The sequence below is a fragment of the Rhipicephalus microplus genome, chromosome 6, assembly GCF_043290135.1.
Source record: "Rhipicephalus microplus isolate Deutch F79 chromosome 6, USDA_Rmic, whole genome shotgun sequence".
NCBI classification, from domain to species: domain Eukaryota; kingdom Metazoa; phylum Arthropoda; class Arachnida; order Ixodida; family Ixodidae; genus Rhipicephalus; species Rhipicephalus microplus.
This window is the reverse complement of record NC_134705.1, coordinates 180,197,140-180,221,629: the sequence shown is the minus strand read 5'-3', so window position 1 is coordinate 180,221,629 and position 24,490 is coordinate 180,197,140. Positions and strand designations below refer to the sequence as shown.

General features: G+C 46.8%; 1 protein-coding gene across 2 annotated transcripts in view; it reads right to left on the bottom strand.

Annotated features, from left to right (window-relative positions):
* Positions 1 to 24,490, bottom strand: part of LOC119167048 (equilibrative nucleoside transporter 2) — a 149,691-nt gene that overhangs the window by 77,417 nt on the left and 47,784 nt on the right. For both annotated transcript variants that reach the window (XM_075867194.1, XM_075867195.1), the window contains exon 7: positions 17,630 to 17,688. In XM_075867194.1, the coding sequence (XP_075723309.1) occupies positions 17,630 to 17,688 (59 nt within the window). The remainder of the gene's footprint in view (positions 1 to 17,629; positions 17,689 to 24,490) is intronic.

Below are 24,490 nucleotides of genomic sequence, written 5' to 3'. Positions count from 1 at the left end.
AAGTACTATTTTTCTCTGAGTGAAGGGGTTCGGAGTCGATGCAGCCCCGAGATATCGGCGTCTCGGGGAAGTGGAGAACTAACAGAACGCTGTTGACAGGAAGAACGCATCGCTTAACGGTGAACGTGCGGGGCGCCACGAGTGCGGCACCCCGCTGACAAAATGAAGTGTTTCCCGGCCACCGAAGTGGAGCGAAGTCGTATCGTTATCGGGGACTGGAGAACACGGTCTTCAGAGTCGAAACGTCGCATCCGGCCTGCACGCGAGCAACATGATCTTGAAGCAGCGGCGCACCATATAGTAGTGACGCTTTTTCACGAGGTTTTTTGCTGATAGTTCTGCATGTAGATTACTTTCCGTAAGGGCTGTGGGCGCCGCCATCTTGAGCTGTTAAGCCAACGTTTTCTTGTTTTTTGCATATCACGACGTGAATTAATAATTGCATAAAGCATCGTGTGCACCAACACAACCATTTTCATGCGTATGCGTCTACTGTAAACCTGTTTGTTTATTTGTTAAAAATGAAAAAAAAATTGCCCGCAGCTTCCCTCGGGGGAACACTGAGGAGGATGCGGACCATATAATTGGTTAACGGGGTGTTAAAGTGCGACTTACTTGGGTCGATGGCTAAATTGGTTAACGTGGTTGTGAAATGGGGTGTTAAATTGCGACTTACTTGGGTCGATGGCTAAATTGGTTAACGTGGTTGTAGGAGGGGGTGTTAAATGAGTGAACACGTACACACGTATGCGAAAGGGCGGCGCTGGTCGAAGGGACGTCGATCATTGTGTTTGTGGATTCGTTGGAATTCATTTCACCGCGACCTTGGACGTCAACGCGCCGTACAAACCAACCGACGAGCGGCAACTGAGCGAGCGAGCGCCGACCTTGAGTATATATACAGCACGACGGCGCATGCACTGTCAGCTGTTGAATGTTCTCGAAGCGCGACGCCACATGCGCGTCCACTGAAGAATCAGGAGAATTGTAGATGTCGAACGCGGTGTGTAGAGGAGGAAGGGTGCACAGATGGTGGAGGAGTGAAGCGCGCGCGGTGTGTAGAGGAGGAAGGGATGCACAAATGGTGGAAGAGTGGGCGACGGCGCGACGGCGCATGCGCGCGCGTCAGCTGTCGAATGTTCGAGAAGCGGTGCGGACGGCGCGGACGGCGCACTACAAGGCGCGAGTACAAGATGCTCCGCATCTAAAATGATTACCAGGCCAACTTGGCGGCATTCAAACTGTTCCGTAAATTAGTGTATAGAAGATTTATTAACGCCGATTCTTCCATGTATACGTTATCTAGAAATCACGCGTAAGTGTTGTGTTTGATGTAATTGTGACTGGTGCCTATAAACAATGGCTAAAAGGAGAATCGCGGTTGAAATACCGGGGTTGTAACCGAGACCAGCATGGGAACATCAAAGTAGAATCGAGAGAGAAAGATTAGGCACGTTTTTTCCCATATTATGCAGGCATTGCCTTCAGGTAGTCCCCCCCCTTTCCTGGGAACCACTGGCTTTCGCCGTGTCGATGGCCCTAGCCAGTGACGCGTAGCCAAAGAGTAGCACTCCCCCCCCCCCCCCACCCACCTCCAATACATATATTGTTATGGCATACCAAGCACAAAGTGACGCTCAACCACATCTGCCTATTCGACCTTGACTTCAAATCAAAGATGGCCCCCCTCCTCAAAAAAAAAAATCTACCTGCACATCTGGTGAGTAGTGAGTCCTTTAGTGCCCAAATTGTGTCATTTGATTTGATCGATATGTGGGGTTTAACGTCCCACAACCACCATATGATTATGAGAGACGCCGTAGTGGAGGTCTCCGGAAATTTTGACCGCCTGGGGTTCTTTCACGTGCACCCAAATCTGACCACACGGGCCTACAACATTTCCGCCTCCATCGGAAATGCAGCCGCCGCAGCCGGGATTCGAACCCGCGACCTGCGGGTCAGCAGCCGAGTACGTTAGCCACTAGACCACCGCGGCGGGGCGTCCCCAAATTGTGTCGATTGATTCGGATGTAACCGACACCGACAGCTAAACACCCACCCAAACACACCTAGAGAGAAAACATATATGGTGGCTTGTACGTAGCACTTTGTCGCTGGAGGCTCGCGCAGTCATTCACAAAACTGCGCATGAGCACGTGGGTTGTGAACATAGCGACCGAGTATCGACAAAAGAAGGAAAATAGAGGCATTTAGTGGTCACTTGTCACACGACTAACAGTAAAATTTAATAGTTTATTATACTCGATTTGACACCGTATGCGGCGTATTGTGATTGTAGGCCTGCGGGTAAACGCCAAGCCATATGTATGTATGTATATATATATATATATATATATATATATATATATATATATTGTCAGCGATGTCCGCCGAATGAATGTAGTCAAGGCAAGGTTCAAATTTTAAGAAAAACTGTATTGTGCTAAGTTACAGGTGAATCGGCAGTGGTTACATGTATAAGGAAACTGGACTCGGTGCGGGAGCTCGATCGGCTACGTCCGATGCCACTCGCGTCTCGGCTCGCTCTGCGGTCCCGGCTCGAATCTCGGCTCGTTGTTCTCTCTCTGGCGATGCGTTGCTATGCGGTCTCGCTCGAAGGCTCACTTTTTGTTTTTTGAATGTTCGTTGAACCAATGGGCAACCGCGTCGAGTGGACGCGCTCAGGGCTCGGAGTCGACGTTAACGCAGTGCAGCGTTTCCCGAGCAAGCACGGAGACGCTACCGGAGAAGGAGGCGCTGCCGGAGAATGAAACGCTGCCGGAGAATTCAGCTGTGCGAACTCGAGTGCCGCTGACAATATATATATATATATATATATATATATATATATATATATATATATATACACGCGGCTGACAGGCTTTGAAAAAAGTCATAAATTACGTCGACAACGCGATATCTTTCTTGCTGACGCACTTATCACATTTCTATTGTTCATTGTAAAGGGCTTCCTGAATGAAACCCCATTTGTCATAACGTCGCAAAAGTGGACGCGCGTCAATGTACAACTGTCTGAAGCACGTTTGCGGCTGTAGTATTTAATCCAATCTACAATATATATATATATATATATATATATATATTTCACCATCACTTCAACTTCAATATCATTGAATAGCCGCAAATACAGCACACACAACCATACAGCCGCCCACCAGAACCAGTATACCACCCTCATATGTTCCGTATTAGAAATATAGTCCGTATTACAAACATCATTACTAAATGTGGCATAGTATACCACACGCAATTAGCATGAATATAGCACGCAAAAAATGTACATTTATTAGGCAATGTACAGATTGCAAGGCTTAATTCAATTTTCCTCATCATCAAAATTTTCAGCCCGTTTTACTCCAACGAAGGCCTCTCCCAGCAGTCTTCAGTTTACCCCATTTTACCCGAGCTGAGTCCTAAGAACTTAATCTCGACACTCTATATGTGCAACTTTCTGCCTTTCCTTGCAGCGTTTTTTCATCCCTCGGTGAAAGGCTTAAAATGGGGTATCTTTAACATGTAATGTAAATGTTAAGCGGATATTTCGCCTATCTATCAGAAAAATAAAATATCTTCATTTCGCGCACCGCATTTATATACTACTTTGGCGTGTCGGATTCCGTCGACGCACATAACATACGTAGGCGTGAGAGTGCGAACACCACATGAACAGAAAACACTAAAACTTCAATGCTTATAGTATAAAAGCCAAATAAAGATACTTCGTTAATTTGATTTATAACTTACCGACATTTTATTGGACTTTTATTATTGATCTTTTGCTGTGTAGACGATCGCGTTATCTTGCGTGTGTTTTTGGAATGCGACACTCCCCATCAAATATCTGGCGCTCACGCGAGCGAGCATTTTAAGTGTGTCAGTGTGTGCGCGCGTGTGTCCGTCCATGCGCGTTCGCTTTCATGGAATGCGAAATGCCAAGCTGTATAAAACATAGGCATTCGTGTTACCTGCGCGTGCGCGTTTGCGCCAAATAGTGCGACTAGCCAGGCGTCGATTTCAGCGCCTGAGCTGCATGGCGCTGTAAAACGCTTATAGAATGCAAGCGTTTTTGCACTACACGCATGTTGTTATATGCTACGCGTGCTTGCGTCTATAACCGTTGGTGAATGTGTTTCCTTTTGGCGGGCGTCTGGGTTTGCGTCTGTTTGTGTGTGTTTGTGGGATCGTGTGTGTGTACTTGTTTGTGTATTTGTGCGTGCTTGTGGTTGTGCCTGTCTATTTTATCTGTCTTCTAAACGTGTGTGTGTGTGTGTGTGTGTGTGTGTGTGTGTGTGTGTGTGTGTGTGTGTGTGTGTGTGTGTGTGCATTTTCATCGTCTGCGAATTCATCACAACAAAGCAGTGTAAACAAAAAATGCAAAAGCTAAGTATCGTCCGTGATTCTCTACTTGCTGGCCTGTGCACTAACATCGCTCGCGATGCTGAGTGCATTGTAAACACACTCATGTTATTATTATTTTTTTATTTTTTCTTCCAATCACACCACGTAATGCCATGTTTATTTTCTCCGATGGCATGCCTGTGGTATCCAGGGTGGTAACTTTCCAGCCCAGCCAGCTCCACTAAAGTTTCCAATATTGCATGGGTATATATGCACGCAACTAAGCACTTTTACCTGGCCTTCCCACACTGTAAACTGATTATACCTCCGTCAATAACACTAAGAATGCTACAGACGGAAATGTACCTCCATCCCCTACCCTCGATCATAATATTGAACCCTAAAGTTCATTAAAAAAAAGAAAGCACGACCACAACGCAGTGACTTAGCCAACTTGGATCATATTCTCCGGTGGTGTCCCACGTTACTCGACGATGAAGGCAACGCTTTCAACGCTCGAATGCGGTTTTACGCAGCCCCAAACTCGGTGGACAGTTAAGGGCTGTCCAACAGCACCGCGACGCGACGAAGAGGTCTAACCCTTTTGTCCCAACGTGGGACCATAATGATACCACTTCGATTCTATTATGATCGACGTCATAATGGTCCATAATGTTATAGTAGTCCACCATAATGACCACTGTAATAGCACGACAACGGAAAGACGACAAAAGGGCAAGACGAAGATCTTCTTGTCCGCCACGCTTCCGTGTCATGTCGGGACCAATTGTATGGAGCATGAACGACCACAATTATTTGTCCTGGTCTAATTATCAATTGTGTAATTATTATGGTCCTAAATCTACCACTATATACTTTTCAATCATTATTTCCTATATGCACGTACACCAAGCCCGTAGGCAGAAGAGATGCCCTAGGACCCCCTCTCTCTGAAATTAGGATGAAGGCGGTGTTTTACAGACGACGACATATAATAAATATAGATGTTTTTCAAGGCCTTCTACAAGTGCCCCCCCCCCCCCCAATCAACCAACCCGAAAAAAATTTCTGGTTACGAGCCGGCGCACACGTGCGGAACCGTGCACAAAGAGTTGTTGAACTCCATCACCTGCTCCTCCACCTCCAGGGAAAAAAAATAAAAATAAAAGTTCTGGCTACGCTACGGTATACGTAGTATACATAATTGCACTCTGCTTGACATTTTTTAAATTTTCATTTATTATTATTTTTGTAATATTGCTTCGTTGACAATTGGCATTCGCAAATAGAAGACAACCTGCTCCCGACTTATAAGCACGCATCTTGGTTAAGTTCACTATAGACTAATTAAACTTGACTTCTCTCTCTTGTTCTTTTTTTACATTTTACATGTCAAAATTACGATGTGATTACGAGATATGCCACAGTAACCGAGTCCTCGGGAATAATCTACATCCAGCTGGGGTTTTCGGAAAACAGACTATTAATTCATTAAAACGTGCACAGCTTTTTTTCGCTTTTTTTGGTGTTTTTTTCTTTTTTTTGCCACCACAATTCACACGAGTCATTGTAAGAGGTAGAAACAGAAACCATGTACGGCGAGAAAGAGCGCCCACAGCCTATAGAACGCTTTTTGAACGATGCGGTGAAAAGTTTTGAAAAAAAAAAAGTCACAGTTTCGGCACAAGGCCGAAGTAATGATTGCGATAGCAACACATGGGACTGTTATACGAAGTATAAGGCTATAAGATATTTCCGAAACATACGAAATTTAGTGAACATGGTCGATTGTGCTGGAATTGACAGTAACGCGGTAACCCCGGTATCGAAACAGGTGCTCTTGTGAATAGTTGACTACGTGACGTCCGACAGGAGGCGAAGTTCAACTTCGTTCGATATCGACGAAACGCAATAAGCCACTGGTTTTCACGTCGAAGTGCACTACTGTTGATGTATCCAGTGACTATCATCGGCACATCCTGTATAGGGGAGCAACATTTGGCTCGAGACGCGAGTATGCGAAGTGGGAAGGGGGGGGGGGGGGGGGTGTCGCTGACTCCACCGACGCCAGATTTCCGAGTATAGGTGCGACTATGAAATTCTCCGCATTTAAAATTAAGGCAGCTTCGTGGTGCCAAGCCTGGAGAAAAGCACGGCGCTGGGCAGCTTTCTTTGCTTTTCTTCGGCTTTCTCTCTTTCTTCCTCACTTTCTTTTTTTATCTCCTTTTCCAGTTCATTCAGTTTTTGTTTTTCTCTATTTCTATTTGTTTCTATCTCGTCTCTACTTCCTCCTTTTCTTTTTCTCTCTTGTTCTTGTTCTGGTTGCCCTTCACTTGTGGCTCACACCCACTGTGGGGGATCGGCCAATAATTGAGTGGTCTTATAAAGTACTATTCGATTTTAGAGCAAAGCAACTTACAAACTGAAAACGTTACAAATTTTAGAATGAAATTTTGATGATCACTGATTTGTACTTACTATAAATATTTTGTATTAGTAGCAGATAATAACCTGGATCAAACCTAACTTTTCAGTAATAGGTAATAACCTAGATCAAACCTAACCTAACACTCGCTTCCTCTCTTACTATTTCTATACGTGGTTTCGTCCGCCTCAAGCCAAGCGCGGTGGTTGTTCTCACTGATGACGAAAAGTGATCGTCCTCAAGGCGCTGGGAAAACGAGATCAAGAAGAATCCAAGCGAGCGCACACTAAGGTATACGCTACGCGTGGAACGTTACGCTAAGCGACGACGACAGCGTACGACAGACCCGGGCCCCCTAAAGCGATCCGCGCTTTGAACAAAGTACAGCGAATGCTATCGTATAGTACGAGCTTGCGACTCTCGATCCACTCTCTACCTCGATTCAAAACACTTGGTTGTTCAATTTTATTTTTTTTTCGATTTTATTCCGCAGTGGTCGCATCACTATACCCGTATACTGTGGTACACAGAGAGGTTCAAGCTGTTAGTAATGCTAGCCCCGCCGCGGTGGTCTATAGCTATCTAAAAACGTTGATAGTGGATAAGGTACTCGGCTGCTGACCCACAGGTCCTGGGATCGAATCCCGGCTGCGGCGGCTGCATTTCCGATGGAGGCGGTAATGTTGTAGGCCCGTGTGCTCAGATTTGTGTGCACGGTAAAGAACCCCAGGTGGTCGAAATTTCCGAAGCCCTCCACTACGGCGCCTCTCATAATCAGGTGGTGGTTTTGGGACGTTAAACACCACAAATCAATCAATCAATCAATCAATCGACATCGCGCAGTATACGCGGGCCTCCAACATTTCACCTCCATCGAAACGCGACCGCCACGACCAGAATCGAACCCGCAACCTTCAGGCGAGGGCGGCACCCGAAACGATGACACACCAGTGTGCTCGGGTTCAGATGCGCGTAAAAAAAAAAGAACCGTAATCGTTAAAATTTAAGTCGGGGTCCGCCGGTCGTGCTGTGCTGATAATCTTGTTGCAGTTTTAAAGCCCCGAGATTTTTTTTAAATATATATCCACGACGTACCCGTCGCAAAAGTCACGTATACGTTAACGCTCTCACTGTACATGTAGCCGGATATCATGACGAATCCTTATGTGACGCTTAGAAAAGAAGAGAAAAGTGAGCCCCGTAACTGTCTGCATCAGAGTGCGACACCTCAACAGTAGCTCACTAAGAATGGGAGTAAGGAGGGATGAAAATGATAGGATTAAAGATACAGAGATAGAAAGAGGAGGAAGAAGAGAGCGTGGCGTATAGAGACAGCGACAAACAGAAGCAAGAAGACAGGAAAGATGGACACGGTCGCAGAAAAGTCCGAGGACGGGGCACCACTCGGCGAGAGCTCTTGTCGGCGGCAGAAGATGGGCGAGCCCCGTCGCTACAAGTTGGGCGAGCCCCGTCGGCCAGAGCTGCTCTGTCGTCAGAGATCGCGGGGGCACAACAGTTCGGCACGAAACCCATAGAGCGAGTCGGACGAATCATTGGCCATATAGGATGTTTAGCTGCAGAGGCTTCCGATTCATTAGCAGGCGGTTCGAGAAACATTCACCGCTTGAGGCGGCGTCAGGAGAGCGAAATGTTTCAGGGGCGAAGCACCTTAAAAACACACTATGTCCCCGCGTCCACAAACCACCGACCCGGCATTTACAGCAGATGTAGAAACAGAAACATCCGTGAACAACAGATAGGTTATAAAAATGCTGTTAACCGGAACAAACGAAATAAAAGAGCACAACACCATAAAAACACCGGGATTTAACCACAAATCAATCAAAGCGTATGACAAAACAAGAGGTTAACATGAACAAAATGAAAGGCTGTTAACTAGAACAAACGGAATAAAAGAGCACAACACCAGAAAAACACCCGAGATTTAACCACCAATCAATCAAAGCGTATGACAGAACAAGAGGCCAACAAGAACAAAATAAAAGCCTGTTAAGCAGAAGAAAATATAAAGCAAACGATTAATGGTCTCACGCACACTGCTTCGCCCAATCATCAGCGCTCACTTCTTGGAGATGCGTGGAATTTTCGTTTCGGTCGTAGTTTTGTAACTTAGAAGTGTGGCAGCTTGGGCTAGTTGGTAAGACATGACGATAGTTATAGCGCGAGAACAGAACGACGACACAGAGACAAGCGTCCTTCGTGTCCTTCTTGTCTCTGTGTCGTCGTTCTGTTCTCGCGCTACAACTATCGTAGTTTCGTGCCACCAAAAAAACGTTTTGTTCCGTTTACACTCAGGAAGGAACAAAAGATGTTCCATAATCGTCCCTAACGGTTTCTACTCATATAAAAACAAAACGAATTAGGGTGAGCACATAAACACTACGTTTCATTCTTTCATGTTTCAATTATGAATTCTCTGAGCAGGCTCAATGCTTTGCGTCGAGGGAGTCGGCATGTTTGCAGCAGCAGCGCGTAATCGAGTGCCTATAGTCTCTGATATGCGAGACCACTGTTTCCATAAAAACAAACTTCAGCATCGAGAATGCCCTTTTTACACGGGTTTGTGTGACGGACACGTCAAAGTCCGCTTGCGTGCTTCCGGTTGCCACTATGGTTAACAACACCGGTAGCCACTCTTTCATTTTTCGCAAACTTTCGACGCAACATTGCACTGGAATTTGCGCCAGAAATGCGCGTTAATATTGTGCTCTGCAATATACATCTATAATAACGTTTCATGCATAGGGTGGTTGTTCCGTATTGCCACATTCTTCTCTTGGACCCAAAACCCCCAAAAAAATAACGCGTTTAAAAAGCCTGTATCTCGAATAATCCGGTGTCGGTAGAATCGGTTGCCAGGAAAGAGAAAAAAAGCACTGTTGTCCGTGACCGAATATACGACACAGATGCAATTGATCCTTCGGTTCAAGTGGGAATCGAAGCGAGGATGTCCAAGTGACAAGCCGCTGTTCCACTGCAGAGCCACGCCCTTATTCGAAACTCTTCCGGACAAAACAATATAAACACTCTACATTAAAGTTATCTAGTCCGTGTTGTGCCTTTACCACATGTAATATTGCGTGACAGAAGCGTAAGATCACACCAGGCGTCAAAACATGTTGATTGCGCGTCTAACGGTCGGTCTAGAAACCCACCAATTACGAAGCACAGAGGCATAATTAATCATCGTTATCAACAACGCCATCAGCAACGTCTGCGGCATGTGCAAGTGATGCTTCGCGGATAGGCTCTATTTTAAGAATAAATTTGTTTATGTAAATATTTGTATGCATTACATTAAGCACCACACTTTCGTAGGCTATCGGTAATCTTTCTGCTAAACCTCCATCATTCCACATCTGAACAGTAAATTTTGAAACCACTCGATTCTTGGCCGATCCCCCCCGATGGGCATGCGCCACTAACAATAGGAGAACAACAACAACAAGAACAACATGCAGCAGGTACCTCACAAAATCGCTAAAGGAGGGGGTTCTCAAAGTGAACTCCGCAGGTCCAACCTCGGGGTTCCACGAGCAACTGATAAATTTTCTCCGTTTCCGCACTCGACTGAATCCAGCATCCAGCAGGATTGAACTGAATCCAGCACCCGACACGCGGTTGGCACCGAGTGTGACTGGGCTTCGAATCGCTTTGTCGGTGCAAGTAGAGTGAGTTAAGCCACATGTTCGTGAATGGAGTTTTTATGTACCCCTACTTTTGATTTTTTTCTTTAATGTGAAAATGAGAAAAGCTCATCGGGGGAGAGGGGGGATTTCTTGGCACTCATTATAGCTTAGCAGGGTTACAGGACACCAACATGCTTGAAAACCCCCGCGCTAAGGGAATAACTGTGTCATAGTGGGAACTTGGTGACTGTGCTTGCAGTAGGCATTCTGCCGCAGTTTGAAAGGGCCAATATAGAGGCGCACATAGGTTCTTTTTTTTTTTTTTGCGGCACGATTGAGGTTTAGAAGTGTGGCAGCTTGGGCTAGTTAATATGGCATGACGACAGTTATAGCGCGAAAACAAAACGACGACACAGATCCTTCGTCTCCTTCTCGTCTCTGTGTCGTCGTTTTGTTCTCGCACTATAACTATAGTCACGATTGAGGCATTTATCGAGAACCGAATCGAGGCTGGCAGTTGAGAAGGCGAAATGCGCGGGTCTCGTTTACGACGTCGCCTTCTACTCGTGAAGGCGAAGCTCAAGCGTAATCCTTTTTTTTTTTTGGTTTCCCTCCAGAACGAGATAATAGATAACCTTTCGGTTTCGTTTTTATTGCGATCAAAATATATATATATATTTTTTTCGCTTCTTTCCGACGCACTGGCTACTAGCGTCGCACCTCACACTAACTAGAGCGTATACATGAAGAAAACAAAAAGCTTTTGCAGGGAAAAAAAAATCTCGCTCACCATGAGCTGAGGGTGCCGCCACCGCGCTGGATTCCCATAGCGACCGAGCGCGACCGAGTCGCCGCGATTCAACACCGCGCGCGGCAACTTTGTGCAGACGACGAACGGCGCATTCACGGCCGAGACGGTGGCGCCGCCGTTCGGCGGCGCTCGACAACGCAACGTCGCGCTGTCGTTCACTCGCCGACGGCCTTGGGGACAAGTTGCGACCCCTGAACCAGTGGTTCTCGTGGAGGTTCCGGAAAACCCCGTCCTCGCAAAATCAAAACATCAACAAGATGCGTGACAAGCTCCTTACTATTGTGTGTGTGTGTGTGTGTGTGTGTGTGTGTGTGTGTGTGTGTGTGTGTGTGTGTGTGTGTGTGTGTGTGTGTGTGTGTGTGTGTGTGTGTGTGTGTGTGTGTGTGTGTGTGTGTGTGTGTGTGTGTGTGTGTGTGTGTGTGTGTGTGTGTGTGTGTGTGTGTGTGTGTGTGTGTGTGTGTGTGTGTGTGTGTGTGTGTGTGTGTGTGTGTGTGTGTGTGTGTGTGTGTGTGTGTGTGTGTGTGTGTGTGTGTGTGTGTGTGTGTGTGTGTGTGTGTGTGTGTGTGTGTGTGTGTGTGTGTGTGTGTGTGTGTGTGTGTGTGTGTGTGTGTGTGTGTGTGTGTGTGTGTGTGCTTCACCGCTTAACAATTCTGCATTGCGGCGGAGCTCGCTTATGGTTCCCCTCGTACTCATGAGATGGCTGTAAAATTTTTGTTGCAGTCTTCTGCAACATACGGCATACGGACGCGATCATGCTTTTTCCAGGCTTTTATATTCGAATAACACTTACAGGTCACGGCATATTGTCGCGGGTTCAAATCCTGATCAACCTAAGTACTCGTGCGTTTAATGAAACGCTTGAACACGGGGACTCCGTGATGCAAGCAGCTTGCAGTTCTATAGGGACAGCTCACTGCTATCCCATGGTTGAGTACCAAGTACTCAAAATTATTAAACAGTTTTTCAAAACACACACAACTAGAAATAGGTTGGATGTGGGTAAAAACCGCACAACTTATAGGCGAGCTGTCGAGATCCAGCTGGCGTGGCCATTTCGTTTAACCGTTCTTTACCAGGGAGCAAAACAAAAAAAAAATCTATTGCATAACTCATGTAGCGTTAATTTATGACCACTTTTCTTTCACTGCAATAGAGAGAAAAGCGTCACCCAGTCCACAACGGCTAGGTCCCCGAAACATTGACGAATGAAAACCCCTACTCTTGATTACGGTGCACCAGACAAAGCGGAGATTTGAACCACTACAGTTGCATCGAAAATATTCCCGAATTGTTTCGTTGCACAGCGTACTGAAATATTAATTTGACATGTCCATACTAGGCCCGTAGCCGATTCTTCGAAGATAGGGGCCGCCTGCTGAAGTCATTGCCTATTCGAGAAAAACGATTATTTTCGTTATTTTCGGTATAACACCGGCCTCTCTAAAGATTCCAGGAATAGGGACGGGTTCCCGCCCCCTCCGCTACCCGCTACGGGCATGACCCATACATTCGTACGTAAAACGATTTGACACCAGGAAGACTCAACACAAACATGTGCGCCATCTGTAAACTGATATTTGTTCAAAACTAGCGCATTTAAGCACGGCTTTCGTACGAATAGAAGTTCCTACTGGAACGCTCTTCCTACATCTTATTTTTGAGGATGCTGGATTCTCGAACGGTAGAGGAAAAATTGTTGTTTTGGATGTCTTCATTGCACGTTGCCTAGCACCTATATCTTTAGTGATGTAACCCTGTTTCATTTATAGCGGTGTTATTCATTTCTAATTCAGGCTTATACTGTGTTCTGATTTCCTATTCCTGCTTGGGCCTGTCACGGCCAGCAGTATACTGTCAAGCACATTCCTAAACACACCAATAAATACAGTAAACAAAAATAACTGCACGTGCTAGCGTTTCTGGCTTGTAAACAAAAACAATTTTTTCTCAACGGTGCCAAAAACGCGGACAATCAAGAGTACGCGACTATTTAATAACTGCCAATAACGCATCTCTCGGTGTCAGCGCATAACAGGCGGAAAAGTTGCTCCTAAAAAGTTATTAACTTACGTTACTTACCTTACTACAGTTGCCTATACAATTTAAGAAAGAGCCCCGCCGTGGTGGTCTAGTAGCTAAGGTACTCGGCTGCTGACCTGCACGTCGCGGGTTACAATATCGGCTGTGGCGGCTGCATTTCCGATGGAGGCGGAAATGTCGTAGGCCCGTGTGCTCAGATTTGGGTGCACCCCAGGTGGTCGAAATTTCCGGAGCCCTCCACTATGGCGCCTCTCATAATCATCTAGGGTGGTTTTGGGACGTTAAACCCCACATATCAATCAATCAATTTAAGAAAGTAACGTCGAAGCTTTAAATAGGTCGTGCAGGGTTCGAAACAGCAAGACTCTTCGGTTCTGTAGTCTAATCTGGTTGTTACTTGAAGTTGTCGCTAGCCTTTAGCTGAGTGGTTCTAGGTTGTTCCAGTGTCACTTCTATGGGTTGCTGCAACGCTTTATCTAAGCGAGCCGACGTTGTTTCGGCGTTGATTCTCAACGCAGAGAGGTTCGCGAAAATCGCTGAGTCACAGACATGACCTCGACGTCCCAACTCCAGAGACACAAACTCGCGCTGAGACCAGGCGTTCACGCCTCTCAAATTAGATCCGCGACCACGTCTTCGTTGGTGTAGGCCTTCTTTTGGCTCTGTAGGTCTTCTCGCAGCTGACACTGCCTTTTCCCGTTCCCTCTAGTGCTCTCTCGTTGCACGTATCGCCGAATCATTCCGCACAGATGCTTCGGCGAAGCTGAAACGCGCGGACACTGGTGTTCATCACTGGATGAATCCCTATAGGGTTGATTATTGCCTTTTCTCAATTATTGGTTACGTCTGCCTAGAAATCTTAGTTGGCGTGTGCCGTCCGTCTGTTGCCATCTTCATTTCCAGTGCAGCGTCGAGTAGCGGTATTCGCCCAATTTCAGTGGCCCATGCCCGTTCATGATGACGATGGTGATAGTTTTTGTACATCACACAAAAGTTTTTACGTCCGGCTCAAACAATTTCACTCTTAAGAATGACAGATCCGTCACCAGTCATAGCCCACTCTCTTGGAGAAAACTTGAGCAGAAGCTCTTTAGAACGGAATTACGAACGCTGAACATGAACAACTTGACGGAGCGTATCCCTCGCACGCCGAACGAGGGAACTCGAAGGGGTGACGCATGTGCGTTTAAATAAATTGGCAGATCCCACGTACAGTGGGAATCGATGATATGCGAAGCACGAGTAAGGAAGGTTGATATGTCACTTTAAAATCAGCGCGAAGTTAGGAGGTGGAGGTAAATTATGCCATACATCTCTTCCGTGTCATGATTATCGTGTTTGGATGTGTCGTTTACCTTCGTCATCTATTAACGTCACGCCACACCAAATTTGGTATATGTGGAGCTAGCGAAACAGCCGTGAGCGCATCATGAAGGGGCCAATATACACTAACGTAACGTTGACGCGCGCGCACGCTGGGCACAGTGACGCTACTCTAGCAAAACGGGAGCATTGAACAGTCTGACGCGAGGCGATACCAGCGCGACCAGCGTCCGTCGACACCGCCTCACCATAGCGCGGCACGACGGCAACCGGCGCGAAATGCGACATGCTGATTTTCGCGCCAATGCGTTAAGCCCAAACCTCATAAGCACAAAAATGCACGCGACAGCGACGAGCGATGCGACGTAGATTGTCTTCGCGCGATCAGTCGCTAGTGCAGGCAAACCTCATTCACGCGACGGCTTCGGCGAGCGAATTCCACTGTTGCTGGCATGAGGCCGTCAACTCGCACCAAGAAAACCGCGTAGTGAGCGGTTTCCAATTTAAAAATAAGATATATTGTTGTGTAATAAAACAGAAAGTGTTTATTATTGCCTTGCAGCACTTTTTTATATGCACATGCGTAATAAACATTGCGTTATTTCTTGTTGCGCATACGTGACTCGGGCAGGGTCACGTGCACCTATGTAGTCTTCGTCTTTTCCGGTTTTTCGCTATTGGCTGCTTGAGCCCAGCACTTCCGGGCGATGAGCGACGGTTTCCAAATCTGGAGAACCGAGCGATCGCGCGAAAACGAGCACGCGACACGTCGCGCGAACGCCCTGTTTCGTCGCTCATAGCGTCGCTCGTCGCTGTCGCGTGCATTTTTGTGCTTATGAGGTTTGGCCCTTACCCAGACAGCACTCTGTCTGCCTCTGTTTGTGACGGAGAGACGCCGGACGCGCTAAAACGTGCAAGCGTCAAAGCAACGCAGCGCGGCGCCCCCCTGCGAGTATATGGCAGGACCGGTGCCTGGCGTGGCAACGGTGACGCACCGAAATGAAGGCCGGCGAGCACGCGCACCGCATCCCGCCGAAATGTATTGGCACCTTGACTGTGGCATGTAGTCATGTTCTCACATGACACGCTTCTTATGTATATCATGTTTGCACTAGTATCATGCCTTCGTTATTCATTCACGTACCGTAATACCACATTTGGTATACGGGACGCTAGCGAAACGGCCGCCAGCGCATCATGAGTGTGGCATGTAGTCATGGTGTAACAAGAAACGCATGTTCTGATTTTCGTGTTAGGGTCTGTCGCTTGTGTTCGCCATGCATTCATGTCATACCATACCGGTTTTGCAACATGTGTGAACGAAACCACCACCAGAGCACCAGGATCATGACATTCATGACATACATGTCATGATTTTCATGTTATGACTAGTCAAATATGCTCGTCATACAGTCGTGTTATGCCATACCAAGTTTGGTATCGATACCATTATCCAAACGGCCAGGAGAGCTAAAAGTCGTAGGCGGCTAGATAGATAGATAGATAGATAGATAGATAGATAGATAGATAGATAGATAGATAGATAGATAGATAGATAGATAGATAGATAGATAGATAGATAGATAGATAGATAGATAGATAGATAGATAGATAGATAGATAGATAGATAGATAGATAGATAGATAGATAGATAGATAGATAGATAGATAGATAGATAGATAGATAGATAGATAGATAGATAGATAGATAGATAGATAGATAGATAGATAGATAGATAGATAGATACGCTCAAAGTCCCCGAAGTTCGCTAAGAAATGCTTTGCATTTAAAAGTCGTATTCTTGTTATATTACTCGCTCGAAGAATTCGCCTACAGCCGTCGAAACATGTGTGTTTAAGGAGTGTTGTGAGTAGCGTCCTTGAGTACCAGGTACTCCACCTCGGGAGAGCATAGAGCCGTCCCGTAAACCTCACGGCCAAAAATTACCAAGTCGACACGGTTGCGCCTGTGCAATGCTATCTGGGTTATTTGATTGAGTTCACTGTGCAGAAACGTACTTACGTCACTCGTTTAAACATACACACTAAAACGTCCTGGTGTAAATTTTACCCGAAATTCCGCAATGGTTGCCGAGAAAAAAGTAATATTTTAGGTTTAAACGACAAAGCTTTAACTTCTAATTCACGTATTTTTTACATTACCCGAGGAAATGTACTTAAGCCTTGAACGAAAACAAGCTTGCACAACTGTCTCTCACGGGCGAAGAGCCGACACGGCGCGTTTTTTTTTTTTTTTTTTTTTGTGGGTAGAGCTGATGTTTTTCATTTCAGGCAGTAAACGAGTGTAATTATTTTTAGGGACATGACCCAAATGTAATTAAGTTACGTTTGATATCAGAGCTGGCCGAAAAATGATATCATATTGACGCAAGGCAGGCTGGCCACTATAGTGGCCAGCCTCTCGAAGGAGGATAACGAAGTAGTCGTGCTCTGGTGTAGCACTACTTTTGAAAAACAAGGAAGTTACACCGAAGTTGCTGTAGCAAACGCATATGATTAATGTACAACTCACGTACGCTTCATGTACCACATATACACACTGAAACCTCAGATTTCTTGTTACCTTTCTCGATTCAAAGTTGGCAATTAAGAATTATTCGTTACATTTATTTCCTTTTTTTGGGGTCAACTTTTCATCACATTATTGTAGAGGACACGCTATATTTTGGAACAATATAATAAGGAAGATAATGTGTTATTCTCGTCAAATTACTCGCTCGAAGAATTTAGTTGTATTACTAAATTACACGCCCGCGCAAGTAAACTTTTTTACGTTTCCGCTACAGTAAAAAAAAACAACTAAATTCATTACTGCCAAGTCAAATGTACGTAGTGCACACACTCTTTGCAACATGCCAAATGCGAGGGATTGACCCGTCGCCGAGCATCTCTTGCTGTACATGCGTCATAGTAGCCAAAAGTTCAATTCTGGCACAAGAGGTTCCATTTCGACACACTGAAAAGGACCTCGAAAATTTCCCCAAGAATCAGATGGCCCTACCTTGTCAACAGACGTGTTCCTTCAGTGGGCGGCGAACGGAGAGCCAGCTTCCAGGGCAGCTGATTGTAGTTCCGACACCCCAAAACAAGAAGTAAAAAAAAAACGTAAAGAAAGATGGTATTGCTCAAAGGGTAAAAACTTGTTCACGGTTTGTGCGTGCACAATACTGCCACCACTGCCCTTTGGCAATGAAAAAAAGGGTTGCTTGTTGCTCGCAATAAATAGAATGCAACTAATTACACAATGAAAAGCTTACGTGGTCCCTTAAGAATTCGCCTACAGCCGTCGAGTAGTTTAGGGGCGAAACTCCTTATAGCGGCACCCGTTCGTCCCTCGTAGCCGTTGTAGTGTGTAACAAATATAACATTTTGACCTCCAAGGTGGTGCTGGTGAGAGATTTCTTCTGTTCGTTGTTGAAAAATAAAAAAAATAGTGCTCAATGTGCATGCCAATGGCTGCTAATAGTGAATGAGAGACAGGAACATTCGGCTTTTAGTTAACGCGCACGCTGCGATCCCCATTAGCAGCCACTGGCATGTACATTAAGCATTATCTGACAAGAAAGGGTTGCTACGTTATACTCGCTGGGTGTAACCTCTTTAGTTTTAGAAAGGTTTAGCGAGCGTTGAACCGCAGTGTCATGAATACAATGAACTAGTGTATACCATGAACTCGAGGTGTTTAAAGGTGGGAAGTAGATACGAAGCGCAAGCCGTAAGAAAGTAAAAGCCGAATTCTCCTGTCTCTCATTTTCCATTAGCAGCTATTGGCATGTACATTGAGCACTATCTGACAGGAAAAGGTTGCTACCTTACACTCGCTGGGCGTAACCTCCTTGGTTTTAGAAAGGTTTAGGGAGCGTTGAGCCGCAGTGCCATGAATACAGTGAACTAGTATATACCATGAACTCGAGGTGGTTAAAGGTGGGAATTGGACCCGAAGCACAAGCTGTAAGAAAGCGTGCGTGTGCCACCTCTCGTTTAGTCCTTGGGATGTCCGCCGGATGGCAGTGCTTCTATATGGGGAATATATGATGAAAAGATGCGAGATGGTGGTACTTGGAGTGTTGAATAGATGGACGAACGGACACACAGACGGATGCATGGGTAGACGCACGAACGGACGCAGGGGCGGATGCATGGACGAACGCAGGGACGGACGCACGAACAGACGTACGCACGGACGGGCGGATGGACGCATGGACGGACGGAAGCAAGAACGAGTGGACGGACGAATGCTTTGCCCCACTCACCATCACTCACTCCGTGGATATGCTGCCAATTTTTTTTTTTCGAGTCGGTCGATTGCATGGATACCCCACCGCACACCCGGATCAATTTCTGCCCCTGACGTGTTTTGCACAGCCTCCGGGATTAGCTCACCTTTGACCAATGAACAGTGCCACCTGATGACGTCAACCCGTGATGTCATATCGTGAAGTTGTAAACATCTGGAGATCGGTCGTGTCATAAATGACGCCATGTTATACTGAGATCAATGGACTCCCAGTGCACCTGGCCCGAATTCCGAAATAAGGAATGCACGAACTAAATAAAATAAATAAGCCCCAAATTAACTACTTGGAAAAATCAAGCAAAACCTTGGCATCAAGTATTCAAAAAAGGCATTAAATAAAACATGAGACGACGAGTGCTGCGAATTCGTTGTGGATCCGGAACAAATCCAGATCGAGATTTTGGCATCACGTGAACCTGTATTAACACGATGGTCATGATCCGTTGACGGATCGGTCACGTGACATGCGACGTGATTCTGATCCCTCCGCCGCCAGCGTTCACACGACAGGGAAGAGTTCGCGCTACACGCAAGGATTTCGGCGTTGATCCCCGACGATCCCAACCGTGATTTGGATCGCTCACGGATCGCTCCGCGCGGACCCAAACGGTGACGCGGGAACGGCTGACGTGTGGTGACGTAGTACGCAAACCGCAGGCTGGAATTGCAATTTCGTCTGTCGTGTGAGTACTTCTTGATCCCGAAACCGTGCTCCGGTTTCACCTTCGGGGGAGCAGACAGGTGCGCAACTCATGCAATGTGTTTTGGCTATGTTCGCTCTTGCAGGGCGGAATGGGTAGTTGAAAATAGGAGAAGGGGGAGTGACGACGCGCCTGCATGATAATCTAGAAGCGATGAAGCAGTACACGCTGCACAATCTTCTCATCGACAATCGCACTCTTGTCGCCTAGAGAATCTTGGCTCATACCCACAAAGGGGGTTGGCCATACTGCACCTTATAATGGAAATCTTTTATACAACGCTTGCTAAAAAAAAAAGGGAGAAATTAGATAAGAAGAATAAGAATGTTCCCGTGAAAAAACGTGAAAAAGTGCAGAAGAATTCGATAAACCAGAATATATCGTTGTCTCTGAGAAAACAACCACGCACAAATGCCGGAGACGAGTTAAAACGGGGGACGAGTCACTTCCACGGCGAAATGCGAGATACTTGAACGTCGTACATACCTCGGTATATGGGCCTTGAAGCCTTTTTTTCTTTTACGACGAAGAGGCGGCTGGGCTGGTCCCACGTGATAGCGATCAAACTGCGGCACTCGATGCCCACTGTGTACACACGCGACCACCTGCCCGCCCTTGAGGCTAATCTTATCGGTTAAATACCGATTAAATACGCGTGCTTGTGTATGCTGCTCTCATCCTTGGCCGACGCACCGAGTTGTCGAGATAAGAGCCTCCAGCGCCCACCACCCATATGCTCATCTTGTACTGCTCGCGAGGTTGACAATATATGCACTGCGCAATCCGAACGCCGTCAATCGGTGCCCTCGGCTTTCCGCTGGATCGAGTGTTGGATTCGTGGTCTCGTGATCTTGTCTGTTGTTGCGAGGCCCAAGGCCCGATTGTACCAATCGGCCGCTCCCTGTCCTTTACGAGAGTATATCGGCATCGGTGAGCAAGGTTAGGCCAGGTGTTGCAGCATTGAACGAAGTTGAAAACAGCGCTTAACGACACGGACAAAAAGCTAGGGCGCGGGAACTGGAAAGTAAAGCTTGGCGTATGCGTGTCTCACCTATTTCTTTTAGGGGCAAAGCTCCTTACGCGCGGGTCATGCGTCCCCGACGCGTGTAGTGGTGGTGGTGGTGGTGGTAGTAGTAGTAGTAGTAGTAGTAGTAGTAGTAGTAGTAGTAGTAGTAGTAGTAGTAGTGGTAGTAGTAGTAGTAGTAGGTAACCCTTTTTTGTTCAGTTCTTGGAATGCCCGCTGGATGGCGATACTTCTATATGATAAATATATGCGAAAAGATGCGAGGTGGCGGTAATTGGAGCGTTCACTAGATGGAAGGACGGACGGACGCAAGCAAGAACGAACGGCAAGACGGAAGCACGGATGGATGGACAAACTCTTCGCCCCACTCGTCATCATTCACTCCGTGAATATGCTGTGATTTTTTTTTTCATCTTTAATCTCCTTCCTTTGTTCTTTGTTTCTTCCTTTCTCTCCTTCTTTTGTTTTTTGTTTCTTCTCCTCCCCTTCTTTCTTCCTTTCTTTCACTATTTCTTCGTTTCTTTCTACCTTTTCTTCTTTATTTTTTTCCATGGCCTTGCGCAATGCTCCCGCCTGACTGTTCCTCCCTTTCGGAAAATCGGACCTTCGTCCACGTGCTCATCAGCGCAGCGCTACTACACAAACGAAGTTCATGAGTTTGCAACAATAAAATGTGACAACACTAAATTACGAGCGATCTCGATAAAAGCTGTCAGTGCCACATCAGATGCGGCCGATCGCCAACAAACCCACGATTGAAAGAACATGAGTTTTTGGAAAACTGCTCATACAACTACGCGTGTGACCAGCGCTCCTTTGAAGACCGCATTGTTAAACGATCGTAAACGCCAAGCTCTTCCGGCGTCACGCTGCGAAAATGTTTTAGAGCAAATCGCTATTTTAGATGCGGAAGCATCTAAAATCACACGACTACACACTTAGCACATCACAAAAGTCAGCACAAACACGCAAGTTCTCACGTAGTGAAGAAGTAAATGGCGTCTTGCGGGAAGTCACTAAACACGTTCACCTAAGTACCTAGCAAGCACAACCGTGACACGAAGCGAGTCTGGTATTTGTCTCTTGTTTACCTTGAAGTATTTTGTGGTTGTGTTTGAGTGAACCATCGTATGTACATGTTTTTTCAACGTCATCTCATATCCATGTTCATGTAAATGACGTCTGTCTTGTCATCATCGTTAGAGTATGTCTAAGACGGAAATGTTCTGTTGAGTGTTATTGACGTTTGTGGCAATAAATTTTTTCTAAACACAGCATCTTATACTCGCGCCTTGTAGTGCGCCGTCCGCACCGCTTCTCCAACATTCGACAGCTGACGCGCGCGCATGCGCCGCCGCGCCGTCTCCTCCTTCTTCCACCATCTGTGCATCCCTTCCTCCTCTACACACCGCGCGCGCTTCACTCCTCCACCATCTGTGCACCCTCCCTCCTCTACACACCGCGTTCGACATCTACAATTCTCCTGATTCTCCAGTGGACGCGCATGCACCGTCGCGCTTCGAGAACATTCAACAGCTGACAGTGCATGCGCCGTCGCATTGTATATATATATATATACTCAAGGTCGGCGCTCGCTCGCTCAGTTGCCGCTCGTCGGTTGGTTTGTACGGTTCGTCGACGTCCAAGGTCGCGGTGAAATGAATTCCAACGAATCCACAAACACAATGATCGACGTCCCTTCGACCAGCGCCGCCCTTTCGCATACGTGTGTACGTGTTCACTCATTTAACACCCCCTCCTACAACCACGTTAACCAATTTAGCCATCGACCCAAGTAAGTCGCAATTTAACACCCCATTTCACAACCACGTAAACCAATTTAGCCATCGACCCAAGTAAGTCGCACTTTAACACCCCGTTAACCAATTATATGCTCCGCATCCTCCTCAGTGTTCCCCCGAGGGAAGCTGCGGGCAATTTTTTTTTTGTCCCACAAATCGCGTCCCCAACTATCTTCGCGTTTCTGGTCATCGAGTCACCTTCGACTACCGCGGCCTGCAACGTGTTTGTCGTCGGTGTGGCTCTAGTGGTCATTATCGAGCACAGTGCACAGCACCATTCTGTGGTCGCTGTGGTGTGCATGGACACGAAAGCGAAGGTTGCGACCGCCCCTGCCGACGTTGTGGAGATAACCACCCTACCACCGTCTGCCCTGTGCGTCGTTCATATTCTGATGCTACTGCGGGGACCTTTCCTGCCCTACCGTCCATGTCACCAACGGCAACAGATGAACGAGAACCCGAAGCTGTATTAGAAGAACGCCAGAATCCGATTCTGAGAGCTCCATTAAAAGATGAGGAAGTGTGCAGCTTGGCCAACCCGAGCGCGCCACGTCTGCAAATCTCAGCTATAGAAACAGCCACCGCGATCGACCTCACGTCTGTCCCAGACAAACATGTCGTGCCATGTTCGACGTCGGCGCAAGCCGAGAAAGAAGCGCTGGTAGGCACCGAGGCACCGGAATCATCGTTAAACCTAGCAGCTGAGTGCCCAGAAGAAGCTGACGTTGCGAGATCTACGGGCGCTGGTGTCTCGCCTGGAAAAGAATTAAAACCGAATGAGCAAAGCCCTTTGGATCATTCCGAAAGCCAGGCTCGTGACTCCCTTGAACAAGTAGCAAGATGCCATGGGAGTTCTTTACTGACGCGTCTCGACAAGCAATCCGTGATCAAGGTCGTTGGAGGCGGCGACAACGTTAACGCTGCAGCCCCACCACCATCTGATTCGTCAGACAGCAGCTTCAGCCTCGAAGTCGACAGTAGCATCGGACTCCCTTCTAGCCCAGACAGTTGTGACGTGGAAATGCAAGCCCCGCGAGAGGTCAAGCGTGCTCACAAGTCTGGCACCAGCTCGGACGGCACCCACGACAGCCGCTCCGAATTCCAGCAACCGAAGAAACCTCGACCCTCTTCTAGAGGGTCGAATTGTGCTGTGTAGTGTACGTACTCCAGTTCCCCCGGACAAATCCCCGGGGTATACCGAATCGAAAAACACGACCAGGTCAGTCACACATCTTTTTTCAATATGGCTGACACCCTGAAAATTCTTTCTTTAAATGTTCAAGGGTTCCGTAACCCAGTAAAACAAGCCGAGGTTATCAGCATAGCCCGCGCAGAACATTGTGATATTCTGTGTTTACAAGAAACAAATTTTTTCACCATTGGCCACGTTCGTGCATTCAAACGCGCATTTAATTTAGACTGTTATTTTTCCTTCGCGACATCTCGCTTCTCTGGAGTTGGAATTATTATTTTTAACCGCGCTCTTCTGCGAAATCATCATGTTTTCTATGACGCGTTCGGACGGGTATTGGCTTTTGACTGCGTCCTATCATCCTTCAAGCTGCGTGTTTTGTGTATTTATGGGCCAGCTCAAGCAGCGATGTCTAACGATTTTTTCCGTGACCTGGACGTGTATTTTCTAGATGGTCGTCATGTTATACTCACTGGAGACTTTAATTGTGTATTAGACACGCGAGCTGACGTGCAAGGTCCAGGATGGGGTCGCTCTGATTGGAACGCGCGAGAGCTGCGTCGCCTAGTGCAACATTTCTCTTTGATAGATACGTACAGACTAGTGCATGGACCACAGTATGCCTGGACTTGGCGGCGTAGCACGTCGTCTAGTCGTTTGGATCGTTTCTATGTGCCGAGCGCGCTAGCTTCTTACGTATCGCACTCTGATGTAGTAACATTACCATCATCGCCTGTTTATATATCAGACCACCGACCAGTGACGCTCGAGGCTCACTTTCCCTTTTCATCATCAGTGAAACCTTGGCGTCTTGACATCCGCATTCTGCACGACGCGCCTACACGC